The sequence below is a fragment of the Aquarana catesbeiana genome, linkage group LG07, assembly GCF_042186555.1.
Source record: "Aquarana catesbeiana isolate 2022-GZ linkage group LG07, ASM4218655v1, whole genome shotgun sequence".
Taxonomy (NCBI): domain Eukaryota; kingdom Metazoa; phylum Chordata; class Amphibia; order Anura; family Ranidae; genus Aquarana; species Aquarana catesbeiana.
Window position 1 is genome coordinate 74,635,033 of NC_133330.1, and position 19,294 is coordinate 74,654,326.

The window sequence follows — 19,294 nt, forward strand, 5'->3', positions numbered from 1 at the left end:
TGTTTTAACATGATTGCACACCAGTGCACAAAGCAAGGTCCATAAAGACATGGATGAGCGAGTTTGGGGTGGAGGAACTTGACTGTCCTGCACAGAGTCCTGACCTCAACCCGATAGAACACTTTTGGGATGAATTAGAGCGGAACATCAGTGCCTGAGCTCACAAATGCGCTTCTGGAATGTCGTACTTATGAGGATAATTTTCCTGCACGGTATTTATGAATGAGTAATTTTTAAACGATAATATTTGTAATATACAGGATCAATCAATATGAACACAGACTAAAAATAGGAGATTTATTCACCAGACATGTATTCATACAAAATAGTTATATATATATATTGGCTGACAAAAACAAACGTTACATAAAATTAAAAATACTGATTGTACTACATAAAATTAAGAATATTAATTGAAACACCCACTAATGGGAGTGTTTGACTTTTTTAAATGATACAGAAATGATAAACTTCCCTGTAGAATCAATAACCAAGTAAAAATGCCAATTAGACAGAACGTCTATATTTCACAAATTCAACCGTTACTATACTGCAGGTAAGTAAGTGGTTAACAATGTGAAATAAAATTAGATGTTTGTTATGTCAATAGAGTGTGAACTAGAAAATGAAAAATTGAAGCTTAGAGAAAAATCTACAAGGCGGTTACTGATTCGAGAGAAATAATTATCCAACTGAATAATACTCAATAAATCAATATTTAACCACTTCAGCCCCGGAAGATTTTACCCACTTCCTGACCAGAGCACTTTAACTGACAATTGCGCAGTCATGCGATGCTGTACCCAAACAAAATTTGCTTCCTTTTTTCCCCATAAATAGACCTTTCTTTTGGTGGTATTTGATCACCTCTGCGGTTTTTATTTTTTGCGCTATAAACAAAAAAGAGCAACAATTTTTGAAAAAAAAAAAAAAAAGTATCTTTTGCTATAATAAATATCCCCAAATTAAAAAAGAAAAAACACAAATTTCTTCATCAGTTTAGGCCGATATGTATTCTTCTACATATTTTTGGTAAAAAAAAATCGCAATAAGCATATATTGATTGGTTTGCGCAAGAGTTATAGCATCTAAAACTATGGGAAAGATTTATGGCATTTTTATTAATATTTTTTTTTTTTACTAGTAATGGCGGTGATCTGCGATTTTTAGTGGTACTGCGACATTGCGACGGACAGATCGGACACTTTTGACATATTTTTGCTACCATTGACATTTATACAGCGATCAGTGCTATAAATATGCACTGATTACTGTATAAATGTCATTGGCAGGGAAGGGGTTAACACTAGGGAGCGAGCAAGGGGTTAAATGTGTTCCCTCAATGTGTTCTAACTGTATGGGGATAGGACTGACTAGGGGAGGAGACCTCTTGTTGTTCCTACTTAGTAGGAACAAACGAGATGTCTCCTCTCCCCTGATGTCTCCTCTCCCGAGATGAACCCTCTCGGGTTCCCCCTCTGGCGGCTCCTAAAGGGAAACCCGTATGGGGTTTCATGCAGAGGTGCAATTCTGCCCCCGTAAAAAGACGTGAGTCGGTCAGAAACCGGTTAGGAGAATACAAATGAATATCAGGTAAAATCAATGTGACATAATTACTGTTTCTAAGATGGCTACTTGTCTGAATTGCTGGTTACCAGAGTTTTTAGAATGGTCGCCGTGGCTTTCAAAATGGCTACTGCTTAAACAGGAAGTACTTCTTGTGACCTCAAAGCATAAGGTGTCATGTTTCAAAGCATAAGGTGTCATGGAATCTTCATAAATGTAGAGATATGAGTTGATGAATGGAGTGTGTGTGTCTGATTTCCCCCTTCTTGGCTTCTATCTTGGTCCTATATACCAGGGATATGCAATTAGCGGACCTCCAGCTGTTGCAGAACTACAAGTCCCATGAGGCATAGCAAGACTCTGACAGCCACATGCATGACACCCAGAGGCAGAAGCATGATGGGACTTGTAGTTTTGCAACAGCTGGAGGTCCGTTAATTGCATATCCCTGCTATATACCATGTTGAACAATAGGCTCATAAAAATTATAATAAGCCCAGCTCAAAAGGAATGACTTATTTTCCATTGGTTTAAAAAATCTATTGATTAACTTTTGTGGATTTAGTTAAAATCACTTCCAACCACTAGGTATGTCTGAGGTCAGAAATACGTGTTCTGAAATATCTGTTATCTGTTAAATAATATGTCTTATTTTCATAATGTGTATCTGTTTGTATAGTAGTGCTGATGAATGAATATATTTATATATCTATATATAGATATATATACGGTATATATATATATATATATATATATATATATATATATATATATATATATATATATACGATTCAGGAACTCTGGTAACCGGTACAATGTACAACACAACCAGTATAATTTTAGTCATCAATGTCACATAAAATTATGGTATATAGATTCATGTATTACTCTGGTAGATCCTATGAATACTTATTTATATAGGTAAAGACACATGCTATGTGTATATATTATATAGACATGGTCATGATAGATATATGTCATTCATAACAATAAATGGTATCTTTAAAACAATTCTTACTTCTAATTTGTTCCACATCAAAATATTATATTTTTACCTTATGACAGAATTATCATTGTGTCAGTAGACACTGAAATCATAACTGTATCTATGACCTGGAATATAATATACTGTATAATTTGAATGACTTATAATTAGGGCTGCAACTAATGATTATTTTCATAATCAATTAGTTGGCCAATTATTGTTTCGATTAATCAGTTAATAACCTTAAAAAAAAATGTGGTGTATAATTTAGTTAATATGTAAAGTTTAAAAAAAAGGCAATTTATGCTTAAATATCTCTATGCAGTGGTAAATATAAATAACCAACTATATGGCTAGGGAACAAAATCTTTAATCCACTGTTTTGCAGATTTTCAAACAGAACTGTAATATGTTATATGCTGGCCATACAAAAACAATGTCTTCCTTCAAAAAAATGTCATTTTAAGAACGTTTGTTCGATTTTCTAATCGTTAGTGGGGTCAAATCGGGAAAATTTAGAGATAATAGAAAATTTCTTGGTCAAAGGAATTTTCAGACAGTGTATGTGGTTTTCATTCAGAAATTACAGAATGTTAAAAGCAAGTGATATTTTCAAACAAAATTCTTTCATTCAGAGAATGTAAAAAAATTTTTTCGTATGAATATTCATGTCTGAAAATTGATCGGTGTGGCCAGCATAAGGCATGGTACACAGCTATGCAGTTTGGTTTTGATCTGTTTCTGCAGTGCTTTTTGCTGTGCGTTTTGATTTTTGCATTTTTGCTTTTTTTTAATGCTTTTTTTTGGCCAATTTGTTGTTGGGCAAATTAAAATAACACAAATTTCTGCAAAAACGCATTACATGCATTTCTTCTGCTACTCCATTAAAGTATATCGAACCAAAATAGTACCGTTTTGTGTTGAAAAAAGTCCCTGACCCTTTCCAAATACGCAGCAGCTAAAAAAAAGCCTTGATGTGAACGTGTCCCGTAGGAAACCATGTAAATGAACTGTAGTGCATTTCTGCAAAAAGCACCAAAAAACACATAGATGTGAACCAGGCCTAAGACGTTTAGTAACATAATGGGGGTAAAAAAAACAAAAATTAGGCTTTATAGTACAAAAAGAGCAAATAAATCGCTACTGTAAGGGGTTCCTTTTTTTTACCATGGAACAGTGAAAGTAATATTTACAGTAGCGATTATTTGCACTTTTTGTACTATAAAGGGCTCATTTTTAGTTTTTTAACCCCATTATGTTACTGCCCGATTAATCGATTATGAAAATAGTAATCGATTAATTTCATAATCGATTAGTTATTGATTAATCGATTAGTTGTTTCGGCCATACTTATAATCATATATATTTTGAAATACCACTGGGTAGACAGAATTCAGATGTCTACCTGAAGTGTTTGAAATGAACTTAGGACAGACTCAATTAATATTTAGAGGGAGTTTAGCTATATAAACAATTCTTATGCCCTGTACACACAGTCGGACATTGATCGGACATTCCGACAACAAAATCCATCAGATTTTTTCCGATGGGTGTTGGCTCAAACTTGTCTTGTATACACACGGTCGCACAAAGTTGTCTGAAAATCCGATCGCTCTGAACGCGGTGATGTAAAACACGTACATTGGGACTATAAACGGGGCAGTAGCCAATAGCTTTCGTCTCTTAATTTATTCTGAGCATGCGTGGCACTTTGTGCGTCGGATTTGTGCACACACAATCGAAATTTAAACGATCGGATTTTGTTGTCGGAAAGGCCTCTAAACTCAACTGTCTAAAAACGACATTAAACAAACCTGTGTACATGTACACATAAGATAGCATTGGATGAGTTCAGGGGCAGCTGAAAAAAGCATCCAACTACCTCTGAACGTCTGTTTACCAGCACATGTACATGAGGCCTTAGAGATGTGTGATTTCTGTTTGAGAACAATCCAGGTAAGTATACAGTATCTCACAAAAGTGAGTACACCCCTCACATTTTTGTAAATATTTTATTATATCTTTTCATGTGACAACACTGAAGAAATGACACTTTGCTACAATGTAAAGTAGTGAGTATACAGCTTGTATAACAGTGTAAATTTGCTGTCCCCTCAAAATAACTCAACACACAGCCATTAATGTCCAAACCGCTGGCAACAAAAGTGAGAACACCCCTAAGTGAAAATGTCCAAATTGGACCCAAAGTTTTTTGTGTGACAACCATTATTTTCCAGCACTGCCTTAACCCTCTTGGGCATGGAGTTCACCAGAGCTTCACAGGTTGCCACTGGAGTCCTCTTCCACTCCTCCATGACGACATCACGGAGCTGGTGGATTTTAGAGACATTGCACCATTCCACCTTTCCGTTTGAGGATGCCCCATAGATGTTCAATAGGGTTTAGATATGGAGAAATGCTTGGCCAGTCCATCACCTTTACCCTCAGCTTTTTAAGCAAGGCAGTGGTCGTCTTGGAGTTGTGTTTGGGGTCATTATCAGGTTGGAATACTGCAATGCGGCCCAGTCTCTGAAGGGAGGGGATCATGCTCTGCTTCAGTATGTCACAGTACATGTTGGCATTCATGGTTACCTCAATGAACTGTAGCTCCCCAGTGCCGGCAGCCCCAGACCATGACACTCCCACCGCCATGCTTGACTGTAGGCAAGACACACTTGTCTTTGTACTCCTCCTTTGGTTGTCACCACACAGGCTTGACACCATATGAACAAAATAAGCTTATCTTGGACTCATCAGACCACAGGACATGGTTCCAGTAATCCATGTCCTTAGTCTGCTTGTCTTCAGTAAACAGTTTGCAGGCTTTCTTGTGTATCATCTTTAGAAGAGGCCTTCCTTCTGGGACGACAGCCATGCAGACCAATTTGATGCAGTGTGCGGCGTATGGTCTGAGCACGGACAGGCTGACCCCCCCACCGCTTCAACCTCTGCAGCAATGCTGCAGCAAGGGTCAACGGCTGGCTATACATAGCTGAGTGTGCAACTCCCTAGTTTTGGGCAGGTACTCTTCAAATATGCCCATTCCTGAGGACTTCCAAACTGCATTGGTGAGGTGGATTGCAGCTGTGTGAACCAGAGGGATACCTCGTCAGGGGGGACATCACCATTGGATACAGCTATTACGCCTGTTACCCCTGCAGGGGTGAGGCACTCTGGTGAGTGCAGTCACAGGAGGGGGATGCGGATAGAAGAGGGGAGCGCTGAAGAGTCATCTTGATTTTGCTTGTGCAGGGATCACTGTTCACAGACTGTCATTTAATATTTTTTGGGACCTGTTTTTATGTTTTGTTTTTTTAACACGGAAATTTGTGTGTACTTATATACACATATATATACATTTTTTGGGACTGAATCACATAGGAAATAGCACTTGTCACTTTACTTTTTTTATTTATACTATTTTTTGTGTGCGTTGATGCATTATATGGAAAATTACTTTTTATACCTTTGCTCCAAATATGTGTTGAATGTTACACTTACCTTTGTTTTATTTATTTCTGATTGAAGCACTATTCACTTTATAGGGAGTGTTGGCAATACCCACATCAGTAGATTATCATTTATATTCACACATAAGTTCTATTTTCCCTTTTTTTGAACAGCGCCACTTCCCCTTTACTAGAGTTTAAATATTTCTGGACTCCACCTAGGTGGTGTTCTCAATTAGGGAGGCTGCAGTTCTCTATTTTCCTAAGCGTGGATATCTGTTGTTTTAAATTTACACTGTTATCCAAGCTGTACACTCACTACTTTACATTGTAGCAAAGTGTCATTTCTTCAGTGTTATCACATGAAAAGATAGAATAAAATATTTACAAAAATGTGAGGGGTGTACTCACTTTATGAGATAATATACATATATCTATATTTATATATATCTATATATATAGATCTATATATATCTATATAGATCTATATATATAGATATATACAGTGGAGCAAAAAAGTATTTAGTCAGCCACCAATTGTGCAAGTTCTCCCACTTAAAAAGATGACAGAGGCCTGTAATTGTCATCATAGGTATACCTCAACTATGAGAGACAAAATGTGGAAACAAATCCAGACAATCACACTCTGATTTTTGAAAGAATTTATTTGCAAATTATGGTGGAAAATACGTATTTGGTCACCTACAAACAAGCAAGATTTCTGGCTCTCACAGACCTGTATCTTCTTTAAGAGGCTCCTCTGTCCTCCACTCATTACCTGTATTAATGGCACCTGTTTGAACTTGTTATCAGTATAAAAGACACCTGTCCACAATCTCAAACAGTCACACTCCAAACTCCACTATGGGGAAGACCAAAGAGCTGTCGAAGGACACCAGAAACAAAATTGTAGACCTGCACCAGGCTGGGAAGACTGAATCTGCAATAGGCGAGCATCTTGGTGTGAAGAAATCAACAGTGGGAGCAATAATTAGAAAATGGAAGACATACAAAACCACTGATAATGTCCCTCGATCTGGGGCTCCACGCAAGATCTCACCCCGTGGGGTCAAAATGATCACAAGAATGGTGAGCAAAAATCCCAGAACCACACGGGGGGACCTAGTGAATGACCTGCAGAGAGCTGGGACCAACGTAACAAAGGCTACCATCAGTAACACACTACGCCACCAGGGACTCAGATCCTGCAGTGCCAGACGTGTCCCCCTGCTTAAGCAGTTCATGTCCGGGCGCGTCTGAGGTTTGCTAGAGAGCATTTGAATGATCCAGAAGAGGATTGGGAGAATGTCATATGGTCAGATGAAACCAAAGTAGAACTGTTTGGTAGAAACACAGCTCGTCGTGTTTGGAGGAGAGAGAATGCTGAGTTGCAACCAAAGAACACCATACCTACTGTGAAGCATGGGGGTGGCAAAATCATGCTTTGGGGCTGTTTCTCTGCAACGGGAACAGGACGACTGATCCGTGTACATGAAAGAATGACTGGGGCCATGTATCATGAGATTTTGAGTGCAAACCTCCTCCCATCAGCAAGGGCATTGAGGATGAAACATGGCTGGGTCTTTCAGCATGACAATGATCCCAAACACACTGCATGGGCAACAAAGGAGTGGCTTCATAAGAAGCATTTCAAGGTCCTTTGGTGGCCTTTCCACCATAATTTGCAAATAAATTCATTCAAAAATCAGACAATGTGATTGTCTGGATTTGTTTCCACATTTTGTCTCTCATAGTTGAGGTATACCTATGATGACAATTACAGGCCTCTCTCATCTTTTTAAGTGGGAGAACTTGCACAATTGGTGGCTGATTAAATACTTTTTTGCCCCACTGTGTATATATATATATATCTATATATCTATATATATATAGATATATATATATAGATATATATCTATATAGATATATATATAGATATATCTATATATATCTATATAGATATATCTATATATATATATCTATATATATATATACACATTTTGTGCCTTTTATTTCTATTTTAAACTGAATGAGTTGTTTTACAAGGTGAGGGTTCACATATAATTTAAGCTTAATGCTCACTGGGACACCAGGACCTATCACAATCTTTCTGAATTGGTACACAAATAAAAGGGCCAATGTGTGAAGGTATCAGTCCCTCTTCTACACAGACAAGGGAATAAGCCCATAGTGATTTTACAGGTATGTTTTATTACACCCTTGTTAGTTCCTACATGGACTCCCAATCTCCTGTTTATATGATTATATAGCTTACAATACCTGCTTTAATTGGGCTATGTATGGGGCACACCATTTTTTAAAGTAGAAGTATAGGAAAAACGTTTTTTTTTTTTTTGGATAGAGCAAGGGATGGTTATAACCAGGAATAGGCAAGGACCAAGGCTGTGGCAGACATTTTCCAATGTACAGACCTTAGTGAAGGACACCAAGGTAAATTTCAAATTAAAACCATAAAAAAAAAAATCTACTCTCTGGCCTAGTTCTACAAGTACAAATAAGTTTAAAATAACATTTATATAAAGACTGCTTGTGGTATATATATATATATATATGTGCCCACCAAATGCAGCCTCAACAGTGCCCATCAAATGCAGCCTCACTATGTCCATCCATGTAGCCTCACTGCGCCTATCATAACTGCCTCACTGTGCTCATCAATGCAGCCTCACTGTGCCCATCAATGCAGCCTCACCAATGCCCATCAAATGCAGTCTACCAGTGCCCTTCAAATGCAGCCTCATCAGTGTCTATTAAGTGCCCATCAAATGCAGCCTCATCAGTGCCCACCAAATTCAGCTTATCAGTGCCCATCAAATGCAGCCTCACTGTGCTGATCAAATGCAGCCTCACTGTGCCCATCAAATGCAGCCTCACCGTGCCCATGAATGCAGCCTCACTGTGCCCATCAAATGCAGACTCTCGGTCTGTGCCCATCAATGCAGCCTCAGTCTCTGTACCCATCAATGCAGAGACCCTGAGTCTGTGCCCATCAGTGCAGCTCCTCAGTCTGTGCCCATCAATGCTGAGCCGCTCAGTCTCTGTGCCCATTAATTCAGCTCCTCAGTCTGTGCCCAACAATGCAGCCCCTCAGTCTGTGCCCATCAATGCTGAGCCCCTCAGTCTCTGTGTCCATCAATGCAGCTCCTTAATCTATGCCCATCAATGCAATTCCTCAGTCTGTGCCCATCGATGCTGAGTCCTTCAGTCTGTGCCCATCAGTGCTGAGCTCCTCAGTCTGTGCCCATCAATGCTGAGCCCCTCAGTCTGTGCCCATTAATGCTGAGCCCCTCAGTCAGGGCCCATCAATGCAGCCTCAGTCTCTTTGCCCATCGATGCAGCCCATCAGTCTGTGCTCATCAATGCAGAGTCAGACTCACCAGTGCATGGATCACACAGTGTGTATCTCCCGCTGTTACGGAGCTTGCGTCTGAATTCTTCGGTGGGGTGCTGTAACAGAGTCCGGCCTCCTAGACCGGCTCCCGGGATTGGATCAGTGCTCCGTCTATCACAGGAGGAGCCGGTCTAGGAGGCGGGACTCTGTTACAGCGCCGCCGAATAATTCAGACGCAAGCTCTGGGACATGTTTGTGTGATGTACACAAGAGGAGGAGGGGGAGGGAGGGGAGGACTCTGCAGTCTGCACTTGGATCGGCCACGGACACTGCAAGGACCGCTCACGGACACCAGTGTCCGTGTAAGGACACCTTGCCAATCCTTGGTTATAACCCCTGTCAGATTTTTTTTTTTTTACCATCTGTGTCCCATTGCAGGGATTTCCCTTTACTTCCTTTCCCATAGCCAAGCTGGAGGAAGTGAGAGGAAAGCTCTGAAATGAAAGTGATTGTAAAGGTTCGAATTTTTTTTTAATAAAAATAACAAACATGTTACACTTACCTGCTCTGTGCAAGGGTTTTCAACAGAGCAGCCCCGATCCTCCTCTCCTGGGGTGCCCCGCCGGCGCTCCTGGCTCCTCTTCTTCATCATGTCCCCCCCACCGAGAGCCGCTTTCCATGGGGGCGCCCGTGCGGGCACGCTCCTGAGTCCCGCTGCTGCGTCCATTGACAGCGAGACTCGCCCCGCCCCCGTGTCACTGGATTTGATTGACAACAGTGGGAGTCAATGGCTCCTGCTGCTATCAATCAATCCAATAAGGACAGAGCCAGTGGCTGGGTTTCTGAACATCGCTGGAACAGATGGGCTCAAGTAAGAAAAAAGGGGGGGGGGGGGTGCATTAAGGTCAAAAACCATGAGATTTTACAATCCCTTTAAGGGAATTCCTTGGGGACCCCCAGGTCACCACAACTAGTATCCCCATTGGAACATTTCCCCTCTATTTTTCTGGAGACAACACCCCAAAATGTGTGTTTTTTATTTACTTTCACTTTCAATGATGATAGTAAAGAAGACAAATAGAGAAGGTGAATCTCCCCAAGGGGGACATAGACAGTAATAAAAAAAAACTGACAGGTGTGCTAATCCCTCTCCTCTCTATCCAAAACTAAGAAAGAAAAAAAGTTTTGCCTTTAGTTACTGTATTCTTCATTTCTCTTGTTTTGTAACAGCCTTGAAGTGAGGTCATGTTCTTGTGTAAAAAAGATAGGATTGAATGTGAGAGTAAGGCTGGGTTCACATACTGTATGTGCTAATTGAATGCGGGTTTCCCCTCATCCAATTCGCATGACATGTGAGTGTGACTGGCTCTCTCACGGGCGGCCATAAAGCGAAAGGGTCCTGTGTGTGTTTGGGTTCACTTCAGGTGTGAATTTAGGCAAAAACTCAGACCTGAATCGCACCTAAACTGGTGAACAGACACGCACCGGACCCCAGGCACGAACCCGCGGCCGCACATATGTGAACCCGGCATAAAGCAGGCATTTGAGTAGATTAACTAAAGAAATTAAGGCTCTTTAGTTAGTGAAGTGGATGCTTGCTGTGCACTGCGTTCATACTGAATGCTCCATCATGTATAACAGAAATGATTTTTTTTTTGTGAAAACAGATCTACAAACAACAAAAAAATCTACTAACATTAACATCAATCAAACAGCATTCACTCCTTTAGTAATTCAACCCCACTATGTTCTTTTAGCACATCTTACGGTTCTGTATAATAATTATGGCAGGAAGTAATATGCGTGTCCTTTTATGTGTTTCAACATCTTCTTTGTTTCCATGCAGTTGTTGCAATGACGTCTGGAGTCCTGATTCAGAATGATTTTCTGTGTTGTACCTCTGCAAACAACACTCACCAAGCAGCAATGAGCTCAGGTACCAATCTTATCCGACTAATAATCCACAATAAATGGTCCTAACACTAACGTATTGTAGGTATTGCATTATGAATGATGAAATGGTTTACATGATGTATACTGAATGCTTTGTTCAATAAGGATTTCAAAGAACATTGATGATGTTGGAGAGTTTTTATGATACATTTGCTTTTTAGCATTGGGAGACTGGACAAACTAACCCTACTTGTAACCTAACCTTACAGCAGACTTCGCCCTAACCCTCCCTACAACCTAACCTTCTCCCCCGACCTGCCTTTAAAGTGATACTAAAGGATCGTTTTTTATTTTTTTTAAAATAACAAAAGTCATACTTACCTCCACTGTGCAGCTCGTTTTGCACAGAGTGACCCCGAACATCCATTTCTGGGGTCCCTCGGCGGCTCTCGCGGCTGCTCCCCGCATTAGGTGACCCCCTTGGAGAAGCACTCTCCCGAGGGGGTTACCTTGCGGGCTGCGCTCCCGAGTCCAGCATTTGCGTCCACAGACACGAATGCCGGACTCGGCTTCGCCCCCCCGGTGCCCGCGTAATTGGATTTGATTGACAGCAGTGGGAGCCAATGGCTGCGCTGCTATCAATCTATCCAATCAAGAGCCAGGACCCCATGGAGAGTGGGACAGCAGGGATGCACAGAAATTCAGGGCTCAGGTAAGTAAAACGGGGGAGAGGGGGGTGAAAAAACACGAGCCTTTACAACCCCTTTAACCTAACCTTTATAATAATCCTCCCCGTCACACTGACCCTCCTGTAACCTAACCTTATGGGAATTTAAAATAACAAACATTCATACTCACCTAAGTGGATGCAGCAGTCCAATGCTGCATCGATCCCCTGCCACCTCTAGGGTTAGGGGGTTCATTAATTAATTAATTTATTTATTTATTTTATTTTGTTAGGTTAGGGGTTAATATTCGGTTTAAGGGATTAGGGTTAGGGGTTAATATTACGGTTGAGCGTTTGGGTTAGGGTTTTTTACTTATTTTATTTATTTACTTTATTATTTATTTATTATTATTTATTTTCATTTAATTATTGCATTGGAGCAGAAAGATGCTGAAAAACGCGACAAAACGCACTAAAACGCTAAAAAATTCTTGAATCAAGAGTTTCCATGCATTTCTATGGAACAAAAAATGCTTTAAAAATGCACCAATCTGCTTGATTCCAGCTACAAAAAAAGCATCTTCAATTTTTTGGGGCTTCAGGTGACTTGTAGTGGAGTTGTGAACAAACTCCATAGAGAATAATTGATTTTTTTCTCTCCTCCAATATTTTGGAGCTTCGAGCTGCAAGCTACAAAACGCTGAGGTGTAAATGGGTCCTTAGACTAAGAACTGAGCAATCAAACACTGCTGATCACTCAGTTCTTGGTCTTTAGAGAGCAGACAGCTCAGTCACCAGCTCTCTGCTCTGCCCCTCTAGCGTTCACTGGAGCGCCGGGCTGTGAAGGGGACAGGAGCAGCTTGCTCAGGCTCTTAGCTGCGCACTGAGAGTCTGAGCTAGCTGCCGCTCAGGCATCTGTGTGGACCCCGATGTTAAAGTTGGGATCCCTCCAGAGCTTGGACAGGATGAGTAAAGACAGGTTCCCCAAATTGGGACTTTAAACGGACCACAAGCAGTATTATAGTAAAAATATACAAATTTATTGAACATTGATATCAATCAACGACATAGGAGTGGAAATAAAAGCAACAAGCACTTATGTTGGGAACAGAGCTGGAAGCAGCTGAGAGGAAAGCCCAAAACCTGTCAAACAGACAGAGTGTCCAACGCGTTTCGAAAAAACAAAATGCAGATCTTCTTCAGGGACAGAGGGCTTACGAGTTCCAAATCTGTAGCTTATATCCCATATAATAATGCTCCACCCATACAGAGAGAGATCATAACTCAATAGTGAAAGAAGAGCTATGTCCATCAGAGCAGAGGACAGGCAATAGACCTGGGTGATGGCGACAGCTAATGATCCACATAGGACGAAGTAGTCCCACTACAATATTTATGATATATATTGACAGTGTCTCAAAAGAAAAAGATATATATAGTGCTTGTTCCCCATAGACATGTGGCTGTTGGTGTCTCCATCTGACATGCACCAACAGCCACACAATTCCACCTCAGCCTTAAGATCAATAGGGCCCATCCAGCCATCAGGTAGATTCATGTAAACATCTTACAAATTGTGCTGGTCTGGACGTTTGGATTCAAGACACAGATTCCATTCTACGCCGACCCGATTCATCGGCGTAGAATGGAATCTGTGTAAACTAATTACGTTTTTAATTTTTAGTATGAATAAAGTTTAATGTAGGGGTTATCCTCCCGGTTCATTTTAAACCTATGCTTTTTTGTGTGTCACTCTTTGGGGCACCTAAAAAGTCCATGTAATCTCTTTCTGACTATTTTTTGGATGTGGTGCTAGTATAGATTTATATATAAAAAAGAAAGTTACTTGTAGCTAGCATAAAACTTTGTGAAGCTTGATGTACAGACTGTGCAGACTGGGTTGGAGAGGCTCCTTCAATTCTTCAATTGGGACAGAAATATTTATCAACCATAATCCTCAGGAGATCTATGAAGATAAATTATTTCCACTGTATCAGACTGCTGGGACATTATATGTCTTCTGATGACGTTGTATGTCTACTGGATAGAATACATAAGTTTGTGTCTCTCCCATTGTTAATTGGGTCGCCTATTGTTTCTGTCTGCTAGTATCCACCTTGTTAGCAAACCATTGTAGGATGTTATATCTTTATGTTGATTAACTTACGGGTTAATTAAATCACTTTCAGCTATTAGTTGCTAGATGTAGATTAGCATATAGTATATGTTGGTTGTTCCTTAGTTATGGTAATTATATTCCTGTATACAGTTTCCTTTGCATACGATAATGTGATCAAGCTCACCTTATCTGGTGTACTATAAATTCTGTGAGATTTCAATAAACAGTTCCAGTCACATGTACAAGGTATTGTCGGCTAGTCTTGTATGCTTAGCTATATCTGGTTCCTATGTCCAGACTGGGGGAAGCTGTATACTGACAGAGGCACCCAAGCTGGGTGCTGGATGGTTCCGTCACAGTAACTGAAGGCCTGTCCTACTGAATCTCAATTATCTGCTTATGACCATGAGCTGTTGGTGACAGTTCTGGGGGTACACCCTAGAACAACACAGCAATGCATTTGTGCAGTGGCTGGGCATTAATGCCAACCAGTCGTGCTGTGCTGATTCATATATGCTTAACACCATTAGGGTGGAACTGTACATATTTGGGGCCCTCATAATTCCTGTAGACATGCAAGCCAAGGGGTGGAACCATAGTATGCAAGGGCAGAGATGTCAAATAAATGTGATGCCACGGATCAGCAAAAAAACAGAAATGAAGACACGGGCCACCAGAAGATACCTATGCATGCTCTTTTTGTACAGCATGGGCTTTGTTTACTTTTACCCTATGGTGACAAAGTCACTTGAATCCCTTGTTTGTGTGCTCACCTGCTTTGTACCAGGATGCTCTTCACACTTCCTGTACCTAAAGATACCAGCGCAGAAGTCTCTGTGCCAGAAACCTGTATTTCTTGGTGTTCTGACTAATGAAGCTAATAGCAGGCAGCTTGTGGTTCCTATTCTTAGGTAGGGTTTCCATCATTAAATGTTTGACATGATGGACAGGTTCACTTTAAAAAAAAAAACACTCCATTCAAAACGGCTTACTTTATTGAAACAGTCTGTAACAGCTAATATCGCATTGAATGTAACTTTTTACATTTTACAAAGTGCATATTTTTTATATATCTTTATGATTAATTTATGTAGAGTCGACAAACTCTGCAACATTTTACAGCAGAGATCAACTCTGTTAAGAGTTTATTCTCATTGATCTGATATAGGTGTATTACAGCTCTATGAGTAACATGACAGAGCCAAGCTGTTCGTTACTATAGAAACCTCCCAGCCTATCACGAAGTGCTTTGAGCTGCTATAAATTCATCATCACACATTCCTTACCAAGTTGTGCAGTCTCTGGCACTTAGAGGGATAGGTCATTACACAGCTGGCTGCTGGCTGTATACCATGCAGGGGTCGTCCCGAAGGCTCTCCACTGTGAACATTGTCAGCAACTTTCTCCATGGCCGCAGATATTCCACTATCCCTGCTGTCATCCGTCTCCAGAGAAGGCGCAACTCTGCCATCGAGGTCCTATCATCATCCACTCACAGGGTCATGGTGGCCATGTCTTGTGTTAGCCCCGGAGATGCGAGTCCCAACGTTCTTCAGATAAAGAGTTAAGTTTTTTTTTAATTTATGGATTTCCCTTAAAGGCTAAATCAGTGAGTAATCCTTTTGAAGAGGTGTATGTCTTTTCATATAAAACAAGAACGTCATTGATTTTCTTTGTCTTCCTGTATTGTGTTGTGTGTTAATTTATTCATGTATCGATCTTATTGCAACTTTAAAGAGCTATTCCGGACAGTCAATGAATCCAGTCAATAAGCTGCCAATTCTATCTCGCAGGTATTGCAGCTTTGTGGAGGAGAGAAAGTTCCATCAGTTTGATTTTATTCAGTTCTTTGTAATCTGCTCCAAGATTTTAAATAAATATACAAGTGCTGCACTAGTGCACATCCATCACACAAGGTCCATCAAGAGTCTCTAGAACGAATATCTTGTATGTTGCCTTTAGTTATAATCATCCACCATATGTGCACTTGTAAATCCACTTCAAGTGCTATTTACCACCACCAGATGTACTCTCCCCTGGACCTACTGACCTCACATATCATGCTCGGTCAAGATACGCTTTTGTCCCTTTAAGTCGACCAATAATAGCAGACCAATTTATAGTCAGTCATTCTTACGGAGCTTGGGGTAGTCTTTTTATACCAACTCCCAGGCTCTCCATACACATCCCAGGGATGGGTGAGAGTACATCTGGTGGTGGTAAATAACACTTGGAGTGGATTTACAAGAGCACATATGCTGGATGATTATAATTAAAGAAACATACATGATATTCTTTAAAGAGACTCTTGAAGCACTTTGTGTGATATGGATGTGCACTAGATGATTTTACACTAGCGCGGCACTTGTATATTTATTTAATATATTCTTTGACTTGTATGGGAGTTCAATATAGGTGCGTAGCTGCTGGTAACACTATTATTGATTTATAGTTTTTGAAAATACATATTTTGTGGTTATATATTTAATTTCTTCAGAAAAACACCGTAGCAGCTCACAAGGGATAATATTGTTGCTGTTGCAAGATTTTACAGAGCTGCTCACATGTGGACTGGGTGGGATTCTTTCCTGTAGTCTGTGCTCTATAGCTTCTTCTGTCTCTGCTTGATTGAACTCCAGTTAAAGTTTAACTTTTAATGCAGCTTTGAATCTGTCTAGTGGCTGTAAGAGATATCTTAGTACTTACTACAGATACTTTAAGCTTTCTGTGTATGACCGACAGCCAGAAGCCTGTTGTGGGTGTGTTTAGAAAGCCCTCTCTTGAAGTTGGTCTAAAGTGAAAAAGTAAAAATCGCAAGCAGGCAGCTCTTTGTTTCAGTAGAGACATGCTATGTCTCTTCTGCAATAAAATAAACGTACCTGCCTGTTTACAATGTTCTTTAGAATGTACACTGAGCTGTACATGTACAGCTCAATGTGCATTCATGGCACATTTGGGTGCCAGGATGAATGAACTCCAGTCCCCCTGTACAGGAGTTAACTCATCTCGACCCAGCCGAAGGCCCCCCACCAGTAAGAAGTTGAGGGAAGATGTCAGCACTGGTGAACGTTGCATCAATGGAGTGAAGGTAAGTACCTGCGTTAAAAGTGAAAACAGACTTGTGCAAGTGATGCGTGCAATTCGATTTCAGTGTCATATAATTAGTGAAATGGAGATCACATGTGTGAAGTCAAGGGGTTGTACCTGACTTTAGTACAAATACCCATGTACAGTGCCTTGAAAAAGTATTCACACCCCTTGAAATTTTTCACATTTTGTCATGTTACAACCAAAAACGTAAATGGATGTTATGCACATCTAGACAGGGAAATTTTTGCCCATTTTTCTTTGCAAAATAGCTCAAGCTATGTCAGATTGGATGGAGAGCGTCCGTGAACTGCAATTTTCAAGTCTTGCCACAGAGTCTCAATTGGATTTAGGTCTGGACTTTGAGACTGGGCCATTCTAACACATATGCTTTGATCGAATTAATTCCATTGTAGCTCTGGCTGTATGTTTAGGGTGTTTGTCGTGCTGGAAAGTGAACCTCCACCCCCGTCACAAGTCTTTTGCAGACTCTAACAGGTTCTTTTCTAAGATTGCCCTGTATGTGGCTCTATCCACCTTCCCATCAACTCTGGCCAGCTTCCCTGTCCCTGCTGAAGAAAAGCATCCCTACAACATGATGCTGCCATCACCATGTTTTACAGTGGGGATGGTGTGTTCAGGGTGATGTGCAGTGTTCGTTTTCCACCACATACAGCATTTTGCTTTTAGGCTAAAAAGTTCAATTTTGGTCTCATCTGACCAGAGCACTTTTTTCCACATGTTTGCTATGTCCCCCACATGGCTTCTCGCAAATTACAAACGGGGCTTCTTTCAACAATGTGTTTCTTCTTGCCACTATTCCATAAAGGCCAGGTTTGTGGAGTGCACGACTAATACTTCTCTCACCTGAGCTGTGGATCTCTGCAGCTCCTCCAGAGATACCATGGGCTTCTTGGCTGCTTTTCTGATTAAAGCTCTCCTTGCCTGGCCTGTCAGCTTAGGTGGGCGACCATGTCTTGGTAGGTTTGCAGTTGTGCCATACTCTTTCCATTTTCAGATGAATGGATTGATTGAACAGTGCTCCGTGAGATGTTCACAGCTTGGGATATTTTTTTATAACCCAACCCTGCTTTAAACTTCTCCACAACTTTATCCCTGACCTGTCTGGTGTGTTCCTTGGCCTTGATGATGCTGTTTGTTTACTAAGGTTCTCTAACAAACCTCTGAGAGCTTCACAGAACAGCTGTATTTATACTGAGATTAAATTACACACAGGTGAACTCTATTTACTAATTAGGTGACTTCTGCAGGCAATTGGTTCCACTAGATTTTAGTTAGGGATATGAGAGTAAACAGGCCTGAATTCAAATGCACGCCACGCTTTTCAGATGTTTATTTCATTTGTAAAAAAATTGAAAACCATTTATCATTTTCCTTCCATTTCACAATTATGTCCCACTTTGTGTTTGGTCTATGACATAAAATCAATTTTTGGTTGTAACGTGAGAAAATGTGGAAAATTTCAAGGGGTATGAATATTTTTTCAAGACACTGTATCTGGAAGATCTTTAACGAGTCAGTATCATGGCAAGTCCTTTACTATGAAGAAAAAAAAAGACCACTCCAAACACTATGGTGAATACAAAAACATTTTCAAGTCACTGAATATCCCTTTGGAGTAGTAATCACTCATTAAGAAATAGAAAGAATATGGTGCCTGTCTTCCTGTCAAGAGCAAGCTGTGCAACCAGAAAGCTAGTGAGAGAGACCATCAAGGGACATATGACAGTTCTGATGGAGTTACAAGCCTGGGTGGCTAAGATTAGAGAGACTATGCTTACAACAACTGTTTCCCTGGTGCTTCATCTGTGTGCTTCATTGTATACAATTTGCCAGGATGCATGTGGGATTCCCTGATGTCAACTGCAAGAAGGTTCCATGGTCTGATATAACCAAAGTTAAGCTGTCAGACTAAATACCACACCACATGGCACTTAACATAAAAAAACTGCCCACACTGTGAATCATAATGGTGACAGACTGATACTTTGGGGATGCTTCTCTGTATGTGGCCCTGGGGGGCTTGAGGTGTAGATGGTAGAACAAATACAGAAAAATACAGGGAAATCCTGAAGGTAATCCGAAGTCTGCAAGATACTTGAACCAAGGGAGAATATTTATTATAAAGCACGACAATGGCCCCAAGCAAAAAGCT

At 40.5% G+C, this 19,294-nt stretch overlaps 1 protein-coding gene across 2 annotated transcripts in view; it reads left to right on the forward strand.

Annotated features, from left to right (window-relative positions):
- PTPDC1 (protein tyrosine phosphatase domain containing 1) overlaps positions 1–19,294 on the forward strand; it is a 161,684-nt gene that overhangs the window by 69,835 nt on the left and 72,555 nt on the right. For both annotated transcript variants that reach the window (XM_073592333.1, XM_073592332.1), the window contains exon 2: positions 11,199–11,288. In XM_073592333.1, coding sequence (XP_073448434.1) covers positions 11,207–11,288 — 82 coding nt within the window. In that variant the 5' untranslated portion in view covers positions 11,199–11,206. The remainder of the gene's footprint in view (positions 1–11,198; positions 11,289–19,294) is intronic.